The sequence below is a fragment of the Musa acuminata genome, chromosome BXJ2-11 (assembly GCF_036884655.1).
Source record: "Musa acuminata AAA Group cultivar baxijiao chromosome BXJ2-11, Cavendish_Baxijiao_AAA, whole genome shotgun sequence".
Classification (NCBI taxonomy): Eukaryota; Viridiplantae; Streptophyta; class Magnoliopsida; order Zingiberales; family Musaceae; genus Musa; species Musa acuminata.
Window position 1 is genome coordinate 4020054 of NC_088348.1, and position 21121 is coordinate 4041174.

Consider the following 21121-nt stretch of genomic DNA (forward strand, 5'->3'; position numbering starts at 1 on the left):
CTTTTAAAATTTATGATCACCTAAAAAGTTAAGGTTTTACTATCATCATTTGTGCTAATTATATATTATTTTTTAATTAGTTATCTTTAATATTTTAATTCAAAGGATTATATTAAGATTTTTATATTTATAAAATTAAAATATTTAATCATGTTTTTTTTCTTATCGATGATTGATTCTGTTGACGAAAATATTATATGTAAAAATAATAATATTAAAATAGAATTAAAAAAATATAAATTTTATAATATTATTCTCTTAGTTAAAAAAAATTGGAAGAAATAATGATTTTGTTGGAAAATCATTCTTTTTATCTTCACCTGTTCTTTTTTATCTTTGGAGATTTTATTAAAAGTAAAACACTTAATCGGAAGAATCTCTCTTATCATCCTATTTTTTCTTTATTTATTGACTATCATAGAACTATTGATTTCTCGATCGTTACTTTCATACAAGTTATAAAAGAAAAAGTTAATATTAATATGAATAATATTATGAAATTATCTTTTTAATCTTATTTTAATATCATTTTCTTCGTATGACAACACGTAGCAAAATCGATCTTTTATAATAATCAAAATAATATTCAAATATTGGTGCTCATATCTTAAAGTTTCAGAAAACTTGCAGAAATTTTCTGCTCGTTAGAAATAGTGTTGAGAGCAGTGAATGGTGATATCCATTTACGATCAGCTCAAAAATAAAATATCCATTGTTTTTTTTCTGTCTGCTTTGCTGTATACAAACTCTGGAGTGGCGTCTCAGCACCAAATCTAAAGCCTGCTTTATTGATGCATGCCACTCTTGCATATCTTGCCCATTCTCTTGTTGCCAAGTGCAAACATATTAGATGGGAGGGATCCATCTTGAGCAATTGCGGTGCATCCAAAAGAGACTTTCTGCATGCAGTACAGTGCCCTGCAAGATATGGAGCTGAAAGCTGCATGCATGGTGAGTTCACTCCAAAGTTCTGAGTCATGTAGTACATGCAAGCCAGCAAAATTTCAGAAAGCCAGTAAATATTCCCTGTCTCCAAGACAGTGCTATGGGCCACCTATCTCGCATAATTTAAGGCTGGTGGTCTATCTCATGTTTTGTTGGATGGTAAAAGAAGGCAAAACACATGTCAAACTCAAAGGCAGCTGTTTTCAGAATCAGAACATGGAACAACCTTCCTCATGAAAAAGTTGCCCACCAGTGGCTGTGAGATAAAGATGATGGATGCCTGCAATGGCCTTAGGGCAATGATTGCTATCTATCTTAGACATATATGCTCAAGAAATGAATGCTAATTCTGGTCTAGTGTTCTATAAGATTTTATTTTCTGTTAATATCTTGTGAAGGATTATTTTCTGAAGATCAACCTGAGATATATATCAAAAACCTTGGTATGAATGGTACAAGATTAACTAACAGTAATGGGTTCTGAAATGATTTTTAGGATGAGAGTTTGGGATTTGTCATTAGAAACCAAGATGATCATCATATGTTATATGATCAATAAATTATTTTAGAGGGATTTAATAGGTGGAATCTGATTCAAAGATTTTGATGGATATTCTAAATGGAAGAATAATCCTATTTTAAATGTAATTATGAAACATATTTGTTTTGCTTAAAAACTGAAGGAAACATTCTATTTTTTATGTACACAGGGAGGGAAATCAGACTATAAATTGACTGGCAAATTAAGTTAGAATTTTCAATGGAAGAGTTTGGAAAGGGAACCTACACACTCTATATTTTGTTTATAATATAATATAATGCTGTGGACAAATGATGCATTCATCTTGAAAAGTAATATATTGTTTGTTTATATGAAGAATTAAAAACAATAGGAGTTGTAAAGCACTAAGACAGAAGCAGCCTACCTGAGGAAAACTCAGTCAACATGAGCACTGAGAGAAGGGTCCCTTTTAGAGATTCCTAATATCAGACATGAGATGTGGGTGAAACTGTGTTGATGATTGATTTGTAGAGTTCTACTCGAAGGGTTTCTCCACTCTGCATCATTCATCTCATTTAATAGTGTGTGTATATATATAAATGTCATTGAATGAAGTACAGTGTGCATTATTAGGATAAATCAACAATATAATCTGATGAAAGGAAGGATATGATAGTGGATGGGGGAGGATAAGAAAGATGGGTGATGAATGAATTTTATTTTAGTATTCATTTACTCATTTATAAGAATAAAAAGATACTATTTTTTTACATAAAGGAATTAAAATTTATGGATTATATAAGTGAAATGAGCAATTTTTAGAATAAATGTATCATATAGATAAGAGAGAAATCAATGATATAATTTGATGAAATGATTGTATCGATCTGTAAAGTTACACTAATTATTGAATTATTAAGTTGATTGCTCATTGTAAAACACCATGAAAAAAATACTGATTCACATGTACTATTTGTTTAACAAAATAGAGAGAAAAATCGTATAATATTTTAATTAAATAAAAAGCTTTATGATAATATTTTTAAAGTTCAATATAAAAAAAAGACCATAGGGAGTATATATATATATATATATAACGCTGTCTTTTCATAATAATGGATGGATTTATTATTAGACATATAGATAGGACTGATTATATATTTAAAAATAAAATTTATATTATATATCATATGATTTAAAATGGGAAAGTTTTGTACGACTATCATATTATCTTTAGTGGATGATCAACACAAGCATCATTATTTATGGTCCCTTGTGGTTGGGGCAATATTTTTGGAATCATCTCGGATTAATATATTTTATTATGATTTAAAGTGACACACTAAGGATAAGTAATTTATTGTTTCTTTAACATTAAAGGTTATTGTTAGCATTGGATGTTGTCAAAGGTGACATAAATGTGAGCACAACCAACCCTTTAAAGCTGTAATTAGATTATATAAATTAGTTAAGATTGATGATCCAATAATAAATATTTTGAATGGCAAAAGAAGATTTTGATCGAAAAAATAGTTAATTATATATTATCACATATAAAGAGTTAATCATGTTTCTTCTCATCAGTAGATTCTATCGATGGAAATATGTATTGATTCTATCTCATATTAATTTATTATCGTGTATGTATGATATTTTTATTAATAGAAACGTGAGACGAAATGAGATTAAATATTTTTATTTTTTATAATTTTTAAAAATATAAATATTTAAGATAATTAATTAATATAATTAACCCTTTGCATTGTGACAGTATTTTATATCCTATTGCTTTTGAGACTGCCAACAATGACGAGACAGAATCTCTAAATGAAGTGAGTAGAATTCAGTAACCTGCATTTAATTCAAGTGAAGGATGGGTGAATCCAAAAGCTTCTGAAAGAACAGTAAGCTCTGTGACGGACAAGCAGTGGTAGGGTGAGAATAAATGCGGGAGGATAAGAACAAAAAGAAGGGGGAGGGAGAAAAGATGGGGCTCGTGTGGTCGCCATCGTCCGTCGCTGACGGGGACCCGAGCGGCGTCTACCATCGCCACCACCTCCTCTCACCCGAGCGTCCACCTCCTCGGCTTGCCTCTGTGGTCGTAGGTTCTCATGGTCCCTGACCGCATGCGTCGAAACGTTGACCGCCGTGAACAGTGTGGCGACGAGTGCTGGGGATCCGTTCCTCTTAGGCTCGCTCTCAGGCTGCGTCCTCGCTTGATCAAAGGAGTACAGGCAGAGACGAGACCTGAGAGAGCGAGAGAGAGACGGGGGGAGATTTGGGGTGCAAGTCCGGTTCCATCCATGTACGTGGTATGACGTACAAATTTGGAGGTGTTGGGCTTTGATAATCGTGCTGTGGGTGTGCTTCTTTTAGTTCGATAGAGAACATCAAAAGATAAAAGAGAGTGTAAAGCATGAACACTATCTCTATTTCCTTTTTATTTCAGTCCAAAAATATATATAATGATAAAAGTACGTAAAAATATAATTATGGTAAGATTTACTTTTTGAGATCACATGTTTAATTTCACTAAAATGAGACTTGGGATTAGGTTGGGACGATGTCAATCTACAAGAATAACTAGACTAGTTTTTTTTTCCTACGTATCCTTTACATAATTAATTACTATAAGTGATAAATTAGGAGGTAAGAGAGAGATTGAGAATAGATTTGTAATCTCGTATTTCATCTATAGGATGTACTTTTTCTTTATAAACATAAGCAAAGACTATATAATAATAATTAGAGAATTCTTACCATCAAGATAATCTCATATGAAATCTTATTATAATTAGATTTCTTTACGGATCGATAATGACAGTCAAAATTCAATTAAATATATAATATATCTTATCTAATTAAATATGATATATTTTATTATGTAAAATTGATTTTACGAGTAGTTCATTTAAATAATAGTTCTCCCGTTACCTAAAAAAAAATCTATTATTATCTTTTTGGAGCGAAATGAGGGAATTTTCAAAGGTCAGTACAAACTTCAAACATCTTCTTCCGTACCTATGCTTGAATTCATTATGATCCCAAAATATTTCCTTAACCTTTTGCTTAAGCAAAACATGATGAGATCAGTGTGCCAGTTTATAGCTCTCCCAGATATGTTCAACAGCTTTAGAGACCCCAAGTCTCATTTTTAAGTAGCTCATCAACTTTGCAACATCACTTTCAGCAACAATGTTCAGCTTCCTTTCTCTTAATACATCTCTCGAGACATCATCGATAGCAAAGACCACTTTATATTGAAAAGAATAGAAGATAAGAAAAATTATTGAAACAACTTTATTGAAGAAAGCTCGAATACTCTCCTATTTATACATATTAGGATGAATGATTTTACTCAATAGAATAGAGAGATTTCCTTGTATAATTAGGAAAATCTTATATGTTATCACTTTAAAGAAAATTTTCCTTTTTTTTTACCTTCACAAAATACGACATTGTAAAAATATAAATACACAAAATAAAATTCCAGTCTCGATTTTTTACAATGAAGTTATCCTTTTTATCTTAGTCAGCCACGATGGGAAGTATGCCATAAAATAGACCCATTTTGGGTGCAAAATCCACAGGCAAACAAATGAACTAAATATTAAATTAGGGACTATATTTAATAGCACGGGAATGTTTTCCCTTAGGCAACAGCTCGGATGTAGCAAGCACCAGCTTTGTCTCACAAGTGATCATTAGTGTCGCTGGAATGAGTACGAGCAGATATTAGAAGTAAAGAAAAATTAGATTCAATCGGTATTATTTCATATGAATTGTGTTTACCTTATTGATTTAATTTCTTTTAAACGATATAAATGATTATTTTATTGTAATCGTTGAAGGTCTGTGGCTGGCGTTCTGATCCATCAGATCGGATCAGTGTATGTGTTGGCTTTTAGAAAAGTATTGTAACTTGGTAATTCTTGGATGAAAATTAAATGATGAATCTTACGTTAATGGGTGGCTAATTATAGATTATACATTGTATTTAGACTTTATTAGTTGAATAAAAGTTGATGCCACACATCAGCGGGTGATATATGGATTTGACGGCTACTCGAATTTTTCTCAATAAATTTACGATATCTCATCATGTAATTGGAGAGATCTTGACTGTTGTCGAGATTGTTATCGCGGGAGATATTAACTGTTATCATTAGTATCGTAGTACTTGTACTTAAAAATAAGATATCGTAGTTTAAAAAATTAAATAAATAATCTTATTTATCTTAACATCATAAACTACATTGATGGAAAACATAACATGTGATCTTACACGTACGTAATTTGACGAAAGTGAAAAGAAAAAAATAATTTTAATATCTCTTTCGTGGATATTAAAATTATCTTTTTGTTCATAACTTTTGTATCGATCCAATGTTTTTTTTGTCAATACAACTAATGAGGTTATTTATTTTATGTTTAAAATTACAAGGATTAGAATATAAATTTTTTAAAATACAAATATCACATTACTAATAAGGTCCGAGTATAAAAGGTAATATCCAATTAGCTCTTTAAAAAGGGTATAATGAAATAAAAAAAAGAAGATATATAGATATGATATTTCTATTCATCACCATTTTATAGTTTATAAAATTATAAACCATATACATAAATATTAATGCATCAGCATGATTTTATTGCGATAACATTAATCAAACTCCAAAAACTTTTGAGACTCGAATTTGATTATTAGGTGGCCTAACATAATCATCCTTCTTTACAGGTGCTCAGAGAGAGAGAGAGAGAGAGAGAGAGAGATGACCCCAATAATGAGGGAAACACCGGCGAGTCTCCGGTAGAGCTATCGGCTACGAAGAGTGCAGAGTTCGTATGGCTATCGAGTAGCCAAAGAAATAATTATAACTGCGCTTTCTCTTTCGGAGAGAGAGAGAGAGAGAGGGAAGGCCCCAATACTGAGGGAAACACCGGCGAGTCTCAGGTGGAGCTATCGGCTACGAAGAGTGCAGAGTTCGTAAAACCTATCGAGCAGCCAAAGAAATCATTATAATTGGGCTTTCTCTTTCCTTCTGCTGGCAAGGATTTTACCTCGAATGGATCACAAGAAGTACTGCGGTGGGAAAAAGCGAACTCCGCTTCCAGGTGAGCCTGAGATTAGAATAAGTCCAGGGAGGTAAACCAGGCTTCCCCCTAAAAAACCGCGTCCTCGCTCGAGTTCTGCTGCACCCGCCGCACAAATTATGACGCGAGGCAAGGCTTGGACTCTTGCTTTCCACCCCTGCTGATTTGTTCCTCGGCCAACAGTGTTTACTGTTCTATCTCTCTCTCTCTTTCTCGCTCATACGCACGATTATAAGTATGTAGAAGTTGGATCGTGTGTTATTATTATTCGTAGTTGCCAAGGGAGAAATCATCGGTAGTTTTCTGAACAGAAGGAATTTGTATGAATGCTGGGAGGAAGCGGGCATGTATCCATGCGTTAGAAGGCTGGGAAAACCGATCGGACGGGGCAGCAGCAGGTCGACGCGCTGTTGATGGCGCGCGAGGGCAGGGAAGGGGAGAAGGAGAAAGGTTGGTACAAGAGGCTCACATGACGACCAACGCAGTTCCCCATGGGGGGGGCACCGGAGCCGTCCGATCAGGCCGACGCCAGCTGCCCACCGGACGCGTGGCCGGACGTGACGTCTCCGTCAATGATGATGGGACGGCTGTAAATACGGGCGGTCGCTCCCGTTCCCCATCTCCTCGGCCTCTTCCTCTCGCCCACTGTTCCTACCACTGTTGGGTTGCATCAAGGACCGTGCTTCCACGTGCGCACCCTCCCCCTTCTCTCTCTCTCTCTCTCTCTCTCTCTCTCTCGTGTTTTCTACCAATTGTTTTGGTTAGAAAGACCATTGATTTTTATTTATTTGAAGCCAAAGGAGACAGGAAAAGGTGGGAGATGACTTGCTCTTCTGTGCTGCTGCTGTTCCTGCTTTGTTCTTCCTGCTCCCCAGCGGCGGTAGTAGTGGCATATGGAAGCTGCGCTTCGCCGTCGCCAGAAGTGGAGAGCTCGCTCATTATCTCATCTCCTCTCTTCCCAGCTTTAGCAACCTTCTGCTATATTTAGCACCTCTGGGCTTCCTGATTCTTCCTGACTCCTCCATCTCCGGCTTTATCCTTATCTTTCCTTTTGGTAAGTCTGTGCGCCATCTGTTCCTCCGTGCACTTACCTTGTTCTTCTTGTCCTAATCGTGCTGATTCGTCTACTATTAGAAGCAACATCTCAGAGGTGGGATGGAAGATCTGTTCAGCATACATCCGGGAATACTGGGGGGAGGGGAGACGCCGGCAGTAGGGTTGGCGTCCAGCTGCCAGGGGACAAGCGAGGCGTCGGAGGTGACAGGAAGCAGCGGCGGCGGTGGGTCGGATCTGACGGATCTGATCAAAGCTCAGATCGCGAACCATCCTCGCTACCCATCTCTTCTATCCGCCTACATCGAGTGTCAGAAGGTATTAGTACTCGTATGCACATATATAACAGTAGCGTAAAGATTGGGAAGAATCTAAGAGCTGTTGATGGATTATCACATGTGATGTGTCGGTCCTTCACGCGAAGGTGGGGGCGCCGCCGGAGGTGGCGACGCTTTTGGAAGAGATCGGGAGGGAGAGGTACTCCAGCATGGGCGGTGGCGAGATCGGAGCTGATCCGGAGCTGGATGAGTTCATGGTAACATGGAGGACTCCAACAAGCTGCTACATCATTTCAACTACTGCTCTCTCTCTCTCTCCACGGGTGATTTAGGCTTTGGTTGCAGGAATCATACTGTCATGTATTGGTCCGGTACAAGGAGGAGCTCCTGAAGCCCTTCGACGAGGCTGCTTCGTTCCTCAACGATATCGAGATGCAGCTCACCAAACTATGCAAAGGATCCTCTTCTGCTGCTGCTGCCGCTGCCGCTGCCGCTGCCGCTGTCGCCGCTGCGGCCACCGGCAATTCTCCTTCCGGTAAATGCTAATCATTATTTAAGCCTTGGTGTGAAGATGAAGGGGTCGGTGCGTTGAATTAGAGAGAGAGAGAGAGAGAGAGAGAGAGAGAGAGAGCAGGTGGAGTGGTAGGGTTGGGGTAGTGAGCAGTCAAATCGTGTCCATGCAACTGGGGCGCAGCAGTGTCAGAATAGGCAATGGCGTAGGGATCGGTCCAACGTTGTAGGTCTTCTTTCTCCCTGCCTTGGCTTCTTTATCTTCCAGAGTCGTGAACGAGTTGTCCGATCAATCTCCTATTGCGAAAAGAAGAATTGAGATCATGGTACGGCTTTGGATTCCCTTCTCTCCAAGCCAAGAAAAAAGATGAGAGTTCATCTTAAGATAGTTGACCAAAGATTTTGCAGCTTCCATGGCTGCTCTAATGCTTCTTTTTTATCTCTTTATCATTCTTCATTAGCTCAATATATCAATGTGTAACAGTGTTCATCAAAGATACTGCTTACTATCACTGTTGTAGGACTCATTTCATTTTGCTCAATGTGTCTGCAGCATTCTTTTCTGTATTTTATGTTGTCACTGGGTGTGCCAAAAGCTTGATGCTTGCCCATCCAAGAACAGTTGACCTCGTTAGAGTTGTTCAACATGGCATGTTATTGAATCTTCTGTGGAATCAATTACTAGGGTTTTTCTTAGTTACATTTTGTGGTTGCCTAATCTGTAATAAGAGTTGGGTCTCTTGATTTGATCTTATTATTATCTGTACCGGCATGCGATGTAAACCACCTGTTTTTATTAGACTAAGTGGCATCTTTGATGTTTGCCGAAGGGATAAACAATAAATTAAAGTCTCTCGAAGGTTGACGATATTAAGAACAATCATGAAGAATTTACTGGGAGGTCTTGCGGATTACGATACTGTAGTTGGATGTAAGTTTTAGAACAACTTTGGTCGGATTATCATGATGATTACCGGTCGTAATGCATCTTTATCAGACAAACTAGACTTTTGATTTCCATCAAAAGTCTTGTTTTCATAAATTTAGTGTGCGATAACTACAGCAAATCACTATTTGTTGAAAATTTTTTACTGCATTTTTCTTGGGAAGAGTGGCCGCAATCTTATGGTCATCATGTAAAGATTCTTAAGAATTTCCTAATATGTTGGGTAGATATCACATTATCTATCACTTATCATATGCTATAGAAAGTAAGTTGGGAACTATTTATTTTGTTTTGTTCTGTGAAAGTTATGAGTGATTACATCTCTCTCTCCGCAGTCACAAGAAACAAAATAAGAAAACCCTTTTCCCCTTGCAATTGTATTGGCAATCTTACCGTTCAAGCCTACAAATCATTAGTTGGGATCTTTAATAGCAAAAGGTCGTCCATATTTGATAGTCAAACAAACTTGTTATTATTCTATGTTGATCTAACCAGAAAAAGTGGAAATTTGGAGTGCATATTTTTTGTAGTACAAGCGTTTAATTTAGTATGTCTGCATCCACTTTAAACTGAATGACTCTGTAATGATGTGCAGGCAAATTTTAGATTCGACGAGTTTTCACGTAAATGATGTGGAACTGTTTTCCTAATACTTGTTCTTGCTTTTACCTCCACATAATGACATCTAATTTTGCCCATGAAATAATATTTTTTCTGTGCCGTTGCCTTGTGCCAGGCATCACCGATCCTTCTTATCGTTGGGAAAGTAACGCCCTTGCCCACTTCTTCCCCATGCCTCTCGTGCATCAGAGTTCAATGGATTCGTAATCCCTCAAGCTTGTCGAACATGATAAAGTACACGAGAATGTAATAACTTATTAATCACTACGATTTATAAGGTGTCTTTTGCTGTATTGTACAGAACTAGATGGAAACAAAGCTCTCTGTTGAAATGGAAATGACACTTGATCTACATCTATAATGCAGATAATGAAGTCGAATTAAATCAAAGTGCCTATGGAAAGAATATATGATTCAATGTGGATCCGGAGCCGAAAATACACTTGCAAGTTTGCTTAATTTGACAGAATTAGAATTTTTATTGAGACAACATCTGAAAGTCTCTTTTCACTATGGCATTTCTAAAATCCGATTTAACTGATGAATATATCTCTTTCATGCATGAGCACACTAACCTTTTTCTAATTTTGTGTCTCTTGATGTTTGGATGTCTTTGTCTGTCAAGAATTCCCAGTTTTTCTGTTTAATCTTGAGATGAAAATAGCCATATGTTCTTATGTTGCATACTTGCTTAATCTGTTCCTAGTTGACAGGTCCTGTATACCATCTTTCCTGGATCTCTTTTTCATGATATCTCTTGGTTTTTCCCCAAAAACAAAGAACAATGTGCTTATATGTTCTTGCAATCACGATTACCTTCTTCTTAAGCCATATTGAGTGTTGAGGCTTCCATATTTTCTTTTTAAGAACATATCCTAATTAGAATCCCAAATGCCTACATTTTGTGATAAAATTGTTTATTTATATCTACATGGTAAAACTTTAAAATACATTTGAAGATTCTAAAATTTGGTTTTCCTTTAATCTTTCATGTGTCTGTCTCAATAGTTTATAAGCTTTTCTCATTTCACCATGTGGAGGGGCAGAGGCCAGAGTGCATGGTTAGGAAGTGCAATGACCTCTGAATCATGTCATGCTGAACTTAGGAGACCTCTCAGATTTCAGGGTTATGCCTCTTTGTGGAATTGAGGAGCCGACACATATTTTTAGTTATTTGACAAGCAATTATTTAAACTGTCCAAGCTAGTTTAAGCGAAATATCAATGCCACTTTGTAATTAACTGGATCATATAAATCAAAGAAACATTCGTGTGATTTCCTAGAAAAGAGTCTTTTTTGTGATATGGTGTATGTCAAACTTTCCTGCACCTTTGATGCATTCCTTTGCTCAATTAGCATCTGTTATTCTTGTTTATTATTGTCAAGCATGCTGCTCTTGAGGTTCATGCTTTAGAATTATTTTCTATTATTGAGTTTTATTTCCTTTTCAGAATAATCCTACGATCTATAGCTTCCCTCGTGGGAAGAAAAATAGATCCCATTGAGCAATTGCGTTTATAGTGATGCTAATGTTGACATATCCACCTTGTCCTAAGCTTGCATTGAGAGTACATCTTACCATGACTGATAAATTGTCTATGACTTAATAGTTGTTGAGGATTATAATAATTGATTGCTCTTCTCTTTTGTTTGTACAAAAGGCTGCAGAAAGTAATTATAAACAGTCACTTTTGTTGTGGTTTCATGAACCTTTTCTGTGTTTACTCAGTCTAATATCTAGTATCGGGTGAACTTCTCCATGATGGATACACATTTTATGGAGCATAGATGCGTAATATGTATCAACCATTAAATCTACATCTTTAAAATTCATCATCTTATTTAACCCAAGCATTTATCATATTAACATAACATACTTTTTCTTGCTGTTCTAAATTTATTAGTTATTTAAATATTTTGTTTTGCATTTTGTCAATCATGGTGATCTGATATGCTCTCACTGCAATCTTAAAACAGTTTAAATTAGGGGAAATTATGATCCAATCATGGCCTTGGTTAAGGGTGCTCATGTCTTAGTACTGTTATAGCATGTTTTAATACTTACGATTTTTGTGTTAGACATGCTTTCGTTAGTGTTTGTGGAATATTTAGCCTTACGAGTATTGGCTTACATTTTGGAATTGTTCAATGGATAAACAAGAAGGATCTTATCCTATTCGCCTATTAGTGATGTGATGGATATCAAACTGTCTAAAACTTGACGCATGCATTTGCTTCATTGTTTCTTGCTAATTTTTGTCTGAATGTGCTGCTCTTGAGGATCAAACATCAGGTTCGTTTAGAAAATGTGGTCGAGTGAAATAGGAACTAGAATTGGAGATTGTTAGGAATTGGTTGTGTCCAAACAATTCCTCTAGCTCATGCGGACCACATATGATTTCTTTCTTCTTGTGATGCGCACACCATGATATGGTTGAGTTCTCAATGGTTCTTGTGATAACTTTGGTTCTCTTTATTTTTTTCTTGTTGTTTGATGGCTAGTGCCAATTAGAAATTCTCTGGTGTGCATTCTTGGCTTAGAGCTATTGCATGAATTAATTAATGTCAGATCTTAACCGATTATTGGCTTTTCTATTTGAGCATTTTATTTCCTTAAGTCGTTTAATATATTAGAATTTTCTCACTGGTGATCATGCACTTACTGGTCATTTATTTATTCAACTGTGACCAGCATCTATATTGGACTTGTGTTGTATGTATGTGTCAAATACATGTATCTGACCAGTTGTGAGATGTGTCATTGTAGTTTGATATTTTGTTATGTGTTCACTATGGTCATATTTATAACATGATTTGACACTCATGGGTATATTTCTCAGAGGAAATGATTGGATCCTCTGAAGAACTATGTTGTGGAGATCTGGAAACATCCGAAGGCCAGGAATGCGGTTCACGCCTGGCCGACCAAGAATTGAAGGAGATGCTGCTGAAGAAGTATAGTGGCTATCTGAGCAATCTGCGCAAGGAATTCTTGAAGAAGAGGAAGAAGGGAAAGCTACCGAAGGATGCACGGTTGATGCTATTAGACTGGTGGAACACTCACTACAGATGGCCGTATCCAACTGTAATCTCTTACTGAGTTCTTCGTCCCATAAAGTTCATGTTCAGCTTCTTCGTTACTAGCTCAGGGTGACAGTCATTTTATGGTAGATTATCATGTAATGAGGCTTAACTTATTGGGAATGGTATGTGCAGGAAGAGGAGAAGGCAAAGCTAGCAGAGAAGACAGGCCTTGACCAGAAGCAAATCAACAACTGGTTCATCAACCAAAGAAAAAGACACTGGAAGCCGTCCGATGACATGCGATACGCGCTGATGGAGGGGGTGAGTGGTGGATCCAGTGGGACCATGTTGTACTTTGACAGGGGTGCAATTGGTCCTTGAGCAATTGGATCCAGTTCACAAGCTTGTTTTGGGCCACTTGCTGCTGCTCATGATTCCTATGTGAAGGATGTTGCATAGAATTGCTAGCTATGCATTTATCATAGAGTGGATAATGGCTTAACTGGTAAAAGGCTATATCTGCCTTCTTTTTGGTTGTATTGTGATGTGTGTTCTGGTTATCCCTGCTAATTAATGTACTCATCTGTTTATGGGCCTCAAATAGTGTTGTTGAGGCCTGCTAAGTTTGGACTACTTGAATGTTCAAATCTAGAAATTATGAAGAGCTTGTAGACAGGGTTTCCTGTATCTCTGTATATATATCATGTGGCTATCATGTGGACTTTAAACTCAGCAAAGAGTTGCATTGTTCATGTGGCATCAAACAACATTGTGGGGGACATTAAGACCTTTCTACTGCCTCTGTGAATATTATATTTTGATCTGATGATTAAATTCTCTAGACCTAGAAAAAAAAAAGACATAGTTGTCATCAGATTAAGCATGGTGGGAACAGTTCACAAACTGATGCACTTCAGCCATGTTTCTGGAGAAAGGAAACAAGGAAAAGAAAGGCTTCAGCCAGCTGGCACCATGGATCCCATGACTAATAATGTCAGACATTTACTTCATTCATCATGCAAACTGATTGCCTGTTCAAACAGATCAAGCATGGTGGGAACAGATCACAAACTGATGCACTTCAGCCATGTTTCTGTAGAAAGGAAACAGGGAAAAAGAAAGGCTTCAGCCACCATATCAATGCTGTCACCAGCTTTAACAATTTAAGTTCAATAGCAATAAGAAACTCTATGCAACATGGATCCCATGACTAATAATGTCGGACATTTACTTCATTCATCATGCAAACTGATTGCCTGTTCAAATAGATCAAGCATGGTGGGAACAGATCACAAACTGATGCACTTCAGCCATGTTTCTGTAGAAAGGAAACAAGGAAAAGATAGGCTTCAGCCACCATATAATTGCTGTCACCAGCTACAACAATTTAAGTTCAATAGCAATAAGAAACTCTATGCACCATGGATCCCATGACTAATAATGTCAGACATTTCATTGCCTGCTCAAACAGGAGGGAGGCAAATAGTAATGATAGATGGAATATGAGGAAAAGTTATTATACACGACTCCAATAACTAGAATCTAACTTAACTGATTGTTTCAGAAGAGTCGCCAGTCCTCAGAAGCTTCAGGGTTTTGCTCACTAGGGTTTTCATAGTCGACATTTTCTCTTGAGTTATATGCATCTTCGGAACCAGAGCTAGTTTCTTCTTCTGGTTGAACAAAATGGAGCAAGTAGTCAATTCCATTTACAATATCATACACCATCAGGCCCATCCTTCCTCCCACCCAGCTACCAAGATGGCTGCCCATAAGATAACCAAATCTTCCCAGTCTCTGCTCTCCATGGTAGCCTCCTGCATAGGTCCCAAATAAGGTGCCAGCCCCTCTGAGGAAGCCCTCTGTCATGGTTCCCCCAAAGTACAAGGCTTCAAAAAAATCCCACCCCGACGATAAGATTGGACCTAAAATGCGCTTGGCCTTCCTAGAAGCCTCCTTTGCAGCTTTTGCTCCAGTTTTCTGGGCCTGCTTTGCGGCCACACTGGCGCTGAGACCTTCTGTCAATGCCTCAGTTAGAGCAATCTCGGTTGCTAGTTGCCTTGCTCTTTCCACATGTGCATTTCTGATATTGTATACATAGAGCTTCACCCCCTCTTTGACCACACAGGCAAGACTTCCAGATCCCATGTCAAAGCAATTTAAAAATGTAAACTTCCCACTTTTGGATGAAGCTTCCTCTCCAACAAATTCCCTGAATTTTTCAGCTGCAAGAGAAACAGAGTGATAGAGAGTAGATATGTCTGTAAATCATGTGCCCACAAATGAAACAAGAAATAGATGTTGCATTAAAAATGATTTGGTTGGTTCCGAAGAAATGGATGTAAATAAATAGGGATAAGAAATATATGTTGAAGATTAATTTTAGTAAGATCGTTTTACTGTCATGACAAGGTGGTCAACTGGCACAACATGTAAATAACAAGCATTATCTAATGTGTCCCATGATTACTAAAACCCAAATTATTAATAGCAGGCTAATCTACTCAGATATAAAATCCAATCATTTCTCATCTTCTGAGGATTTGGATGTCCAAGTTCCCTACTCAAGTTCCTAATCTTGTCAAGGACAGTACAAAATTCTTATCTAGGTATCCATCACTTATCAAGGCTAGCCCAGAATCTTCCATATTCCAACATCAGGATTGACCTGAATAAATTCCCATCTCGATGCACATGATAATTGTCATTTTGTTGTGGTCCATGCAAAAGATCTCACATGGATTATGTGATCCACTTGGCATTCACAAATGTTTTGATGCCATTTGTCACAACCAAGTAACCAACTGGAATAACTTGAGCTACATGGACCTCAAATAACATGCCCAAAAATTCTTAAGCAGGAGTTATCAGCAGTAGGCAAATCGAAACCCAGTAAAGAATCTAGCATCACTCTTCAGAACCTTTTCCATATAGCTAGTGGTTCTTTTGCTGGCGTAGTAACTCTTAGGTACCCGTGTAAAAAAAAAACATATCGTTGTGTCATCAGCTGGTTTGTGTTCAATGTTTCTTGAACATAACTGAAATGTGTTCCTCACCACATTTCTTCTTATTAGAAGATAAATGGAGTATAAAGGTGATTACACCATCATGTAAGCTTTTAATGATCAGGATTGCACCACAAATTGTAGAAGATCTCAGGCAGGATCAGTTTGTGAATAATTGTGAATCAATATACTTCTCTATTTTTTTTAGAAGTGATTCATTTAAGAAATCATGAATTCAATGGGAAATAAAGTTAGTTCTAAATTGGATGAATGAAGAATAAACACCATTCTAAAAAATAGAAAGAAAATAAATTAAAAGCATGTTTACTTCTACCAGGAAACCCTCTATGCACCTCCCTTTAGTGCACTGCAACATGCTCAAGAAATGAATATCAGAGTTTCTTTATCCAATGGTTTCCTAAATGAGTCAATACGATATTTATTTTTCCAAAAAAAAAGAAACACCTAAAATTTGAAGTCTAAATTAACTTCAAAATTATTAAATAACCAAACATTAATGATCTTTATTCGGAAATGTTATAACCGAACTACTTTTGAAGTCTAAAAATTTGTTATAATTACTGACTCAAAAAACATGGAAAATTTTAACAAGGCTGCTTGTTATGATCCTACGGAATCCTGATTTGGAGAGAAGATCCAGATTTTTAAGCACCACTTTGATCCAGATCATTGAATCGTAAAATGCAGACAACATTGTGCATGACCAAGCAAAGTATTTGATTGAGCCTCCTGTATGCGCTCTTTACTTTTTCTCAGGTAAGTGCAACTCTAGCTCCACTGCTGATAAGGCTCACGTTATATCACTTTATTCTTGTAAATACTTGATTTCGTGTAAATACTACACCCATAAGTACAGTTACCATTTAATACTACTTCATAAAGTGTCCCTAATTTGCTTGGTTAGTTTGATTCTTTCCCATCTTAAAAGAGTGGGACTTTTCAATAAGAAGCTCAGTAGAACTATTATTGCGGACTGATGCAAGTCACTAAAAGAGTAGGCATTCCATTTTCTTATGTTGATCTTTGTATGGTCACCATTACAGAACTAAACTTTCACATTGACAAATTTCTCTCAAGGTTGAAACAAGCAAGCAAAGTGCTAATCAAATAGAAGAGAATGAGACTGATAAAAGATGACATAGCAAAGTTGATCAAATCAATATCACTCTCTTAAAAGTTTCTGATGAAGGTAGTGAAGAACATATCGGATTGGGATTATATTCATCAGGGATTCCAGTTCCACAAAATTTCGTTTTGACCCTCTACATCTGTATTCACACAAATCTGTCAAACAGAGATTGCACAAATCCTTAAACCTTAGTGTTCGGTCACACAGAACCTTGATCCTTAGTGATCTACTGAGTAGAGCATGGTGTGAAAGTAGTGCAGTGTGTTAAAAGAGAATAAAATCCATTTTCTTTGGAGGACTATACTCACTCTTTGAAGTGTTTCTTCAGGAAGTATCGAACTCCAGAATAACACACCTCCTTTCCACAACCCAGACTTAAGGCTATATCACAAATGTGGTGGGAAAAACACCAGTACCCACAAGGTGTGCCATATTCTCACAATCTGATATAAAGAAGACCACGACAATTTCTCCTCGACATGCTTCTGGTTCAAGAGGCGAGTCAACTAATTGATGCAACAGTCAATGACACGAGGACTAATCACATGATTAAGCTCTACAACATAACTACTCGACATAAATTCTTTCAAAACGAAGAATAAATCATTCCCAAGTATCATCAACATCTTTATCATTGTACCTAAATTGATCAAATGCTAATCCATGCGCCTTTACCAAACCCACAGCCTTTCATTTCTAGTGTCTCCTTAAATTTGATATATCAAACTAGAAGCAATACTAAAACTCTTATCATGTTACTTCAAACAACGAGAGCATAAGAAACTACTAATAGTGGCTTTTGAGCATAAAATTAAAAGCAAGAATTGACGTTCAAGCATTAGATTTAATTCTTTTTCCTCATAGGCCTGAATAGACTGATTACTTATTCATGCAAGAAGTGCTGAATTAATAGGCAAAATAAGTTGCCTAGCTAGGGTGTGAGAAGAAGCTGAAAAAGGTTGGAGTAGAGAATAGAGAAGAAATAGACCACTGTTCTATCTTATGACTACCTCCTAAACCATAAACGAGGAAGATACTGAAGATTGAACAGGAAGTAGCATTTACTGTACTAAGGTTAGGTACAATAGTCAACTATGAATCATAATGGTTCACATGAGAAGTCATATGAATGCAGTTTCAAAGGACACTTAATTAACCAAAACTGGAATGAACCTCACCTATACCCTGTAGATGGTCTAGGTTAATAACACATGATGTATTGCTAAAAAAATCATCAGAAGAGAAAGCGGAGGGAGAATGTGATTGGATCAATTATGGTGGTTGTGGTTAATTAATACTAGTACTTTTAGCTGAAACTAGTAATGTCAGCTGAAAATGATCGAGACAGGCTTCTATAAGTCATTCCCATCAATCAGAGGCAAGATCATTACAAACTCACTCAAACTACGTTATTTTACTGGTGGCCTAATATATATAGTTCCCAAATCATAGCACATCCTATTTAATGATGACGGATAATTAGAAAGTCCAACACAATAATTATGCAGACACTTATTCACTCATTTAGATGAATCATGATGAAGTATATCCCTGCCAAAGGCCATCACACCATATTTAAGTGTAGTAAAAGGAAAATTTCACTGCAGTGATCAATGTGACATGAAAACCCAAGTGCACACTCAGATAAAATCTACTAAATCTCAGCAAAACTGGGGCTGGTACTCCTTGGTTATTTGGAGTCTGACTTGTGTTTTGATGAAATCCCGAAGGTTGACATGAGTCTTAAAATACACTAACCCAACCTTTCCTTTGTGTATCCTCTTTCAAGACTCAATCCCTAATCCTAATACACTTCAGCGACACACATTTTCCTTTCATATAGGGGAGGAATGGATTTATATTCAAGTGGAGAGGGAGGCACAAATCTTAGTGGATTCTAATGCTTAAGTAAGTAGGAACAATTTTATACAAAATTTATGTTTTTTTACAAGAAGCCAATATCACACAGTAGTAATTTAGTTTATGTAATCCAAATAGTTAGATGAATGAATGACAAAAGAAAATGAAACTTTAAATATAAAAAAAGCAATATAAAAAAATAAATTGCAAGATCTACACAGAGAAACTGCCAATATAGAGTAATACAGAAGGATTGCCCTCATCCTGTGAGCAGTTACAGTCTGCTCTGCTACATCAGCGAATCCTTATTTGGCTTGAGGTAGAAATGGCAAGAAGTTGCTATCACTATCAAACAACCTCTCATACCTATAAATTTTGCCTAGGGTCTAAGGTTGTAGTCTCATCTAATTGCTACCTTAAGCTTAGCCTACTTACCTGTCTAACTCAAATATCAGAAGGGACCCCATTAAACGTAACTCTGATATCTTGTTGGTGGTGTTCATGTTAAAAGTCCTTGACCTTGCAGGTTCAGCGTCTCTCTCTCTCTCTCTCTACATATATATTTCTCTTAGTGGTGATTTCATACCTCCAATAGTGCCAACCCTCTGATTGACCCTACTCTCTCCCTCTTTCTCTCTCTCTCTCTCTCTCTCTCTCTCTCTCACGCTCGCTCCTTTTCTGACCTCCTTCTGTCTTTGATGGTGCACTGAAAGATGGGGATGGGGATCCCCGTACCAATACAGTGTGAGGGTGAGGATAGGTATAAACTGGAGATTACCTATAAACTGGAGATTAAGGGGATGGGCAAGATCAAGTATGATCAAGCCAACCCCTGATCTGGATCAATGTTACTCCTATTAAACGGAGCACAACATTCAGCATAAACATCTTTTTGTAGGCAATATCTCTGTAGTCAACCAGATAGATTAGCTTCTAGTAAACAAACAATTACATATGACAATATGGCACATCTTATTGTACTGCTGAATTCATTAATGAAAGAAGAACATACGCTGCATTTTACACTGCATATCATCCCATCCAACCGATCATTGATTCTATTAGACACTCTCCACGACCAAATCATTGCATGAACAATAGAAAAGCTTTATGTTAACTCTATACGGTTATGAACTTTTTGCTCCGCTATAATGCACCTCATTTATCCCAGTACTGAGTGCATCGATGTTTCCGAGCCCTAAAACATAACAATCATTAGTTACTAAGCCCATATCCTCCATTCACTAGTCCACCATGCCATAATCAGAGTCAAAGACGTCGATTCCCCAAACCCACGCATTTATAAACCCCATAGAAAGAGATCAGCATCACAGCCGCAACCATGTCGAAGCCCAACTCCGACCAAATGAAAGACGCTCATCACACAAAAGAGGCATAAATTAAGGGACGATTCCAGAGGAGAAACGCGAAGTAGAGAGGTCGAACCAAGGCGAACCTGTCATGCTGAGGGTTATCAGACCGGCGATGAAGAGCAGGAGTTGAACCCGGCGCTTCTGGAAGTCCATCATCCGCACCTGAAACCCTAACCCCCACCCTCACCTCTCAGACTTCTCAGCGATTCGGAGCTCGAGGCGGTGACTGTGAGTGGGAAAAGACGACTTCCCGAGTGTCTCCGTCTAATTTTGGGCATCCAGATTCCAAACGCAACCAAAAGCGTCGACGACCGCGTCGAGGGTAACAGAGCCAAGGAGGAAGACGTCGGTCTGCTCCGGTACCATAGACGAGCGACCAAACATCAAATGCGCCCCTCCCATTGGGCCACCTTTCAACTCCGTGGCCCATGATGTCGTAGGATCACATACGACACGTGCCAGCAACAAAAAGCCCCATGCTTTCTTTCCGTGCTCACTTAATGGTTACCCGTCTACTTACCTGGTTGTGATTGGAGGATGCGTGAACCCACACGCACGTCTCTCCTGATCGTTATATATATATATATATATATATACATAATGGGTAATTTTTGTTTGGTCATCAATTTTATATAATGGAAATTACAACTCAAATTAAATTATCCTATTTTTAATTAAAAAATCAACAATTTTGATCCCCCTTTAGAAAAATTGTATAATAATCTTGAATAGAATATATTTTAGTGAGGTTTAACTTCTC

The 21121-nt window shown here is 37.2% G+C and overlaps 2 protein-coding genes and 1 long non-coding RNA gene across 3 annotated transcripts; 1 reads left to right on the forward strand and 2 right to left on the reverse strand.

The window, feature by feature from the left end:
• Positions 1-7293: 7293 nt before the first annotated feature.
• LOC135627784 (uncharacterized) lies at positions 7294-8129 on the reverse strand. Its single transcript, XR_010492697.1, has 2 exons — positions 7991-8129; positions 7294-7893 (listed from the first exon to the last, which is right to left on the reverse strand). It is a non-coding gene; the product is annotated as an uncharacterized LOC135627784 (long non-coding RNA).
• LOC135627782 (homeobox protein knotted-1-like 1) lies at positions 7697-13660 on the forward strand. Its single transcript, XM_065134076.1, has 5 exons — positions 7697-7912; positions 8019-8129; positions 8218-8407; positions 12790-13034; positions 13166-13660. Exons 1-5 carry the CDS (start codon positions 7697-7699, stop codon positions 13352-13354), a joined length of 951 nt encoding a protein of 316 aa, XP_064990148.1. The 3' UTR covers positions 13355-13660.
• A 641-nt stretch (positions 13661-14301) lies between these two features.
• On the reverse strand, positions 14302-20666 carry LOC135627783 (uncharacterized). The gene is made up of 2 exons (XM_065134077.1): positions 20445-20666; positions 14302-15198 (listed from the first exon to the last, which is right to left on the reverse strand). Exons 1-2 carry the CDS (start codon positions 20515-20517, stop codon positions 14534-14536), a joined length of 738 nt encoding a protein of 245 aa, XP_064990149.1. The 5' UTR covers positions 20518-20666; the 3' UTR covers positions 14302-14533.
• Positions 20667-21121: the final 455 nt, after the last annotated feature.

What these genes read in the sequence shown, in the direction of transcription:
- LOC135627782 (XM_065134076.1), top strand. Translation starts at nt 7,697, where the DNA reads ATGGAAGATCTGTTCAGCATACATCCGGGAATACTGGGGGGAGGGGAG. An exon ending in CCTACATCGAGTGTCAGAAG is followed by an intron (nt 7,913 to 8,018) that starts GTATTAGTACTC and finishes CTTCACGCGAAG; the next exon opens with GTGGGGGCGCCGCCGGAGGT. An exon ending in CACCGGCAATTCTCCTTCCG is followed by an intron (nt 8,408 to 12,789) that starts GTAAATGCTAAT and finishes TATATTTCTCAG; the next exon opens with AGGAAATGATTGGATCCTCT.
- LOC135627783 (XM_065134077.1), bottom strand. Translation starts at nt 20,517, where the DNA reads ATGATGGACTTCCAGAAGCGCCGGGTTCAACTCCTGCTCTTCATCGCC. An exon ending in GATAACCCTCAGCATGACAG is followed by an intron (nt 15,199 to 20,444) that starts GTTCGCCTTGGT and finishes TTTCTCTTGCAG; the next exon opens with CTGAAAAATTCAGGGAATTT.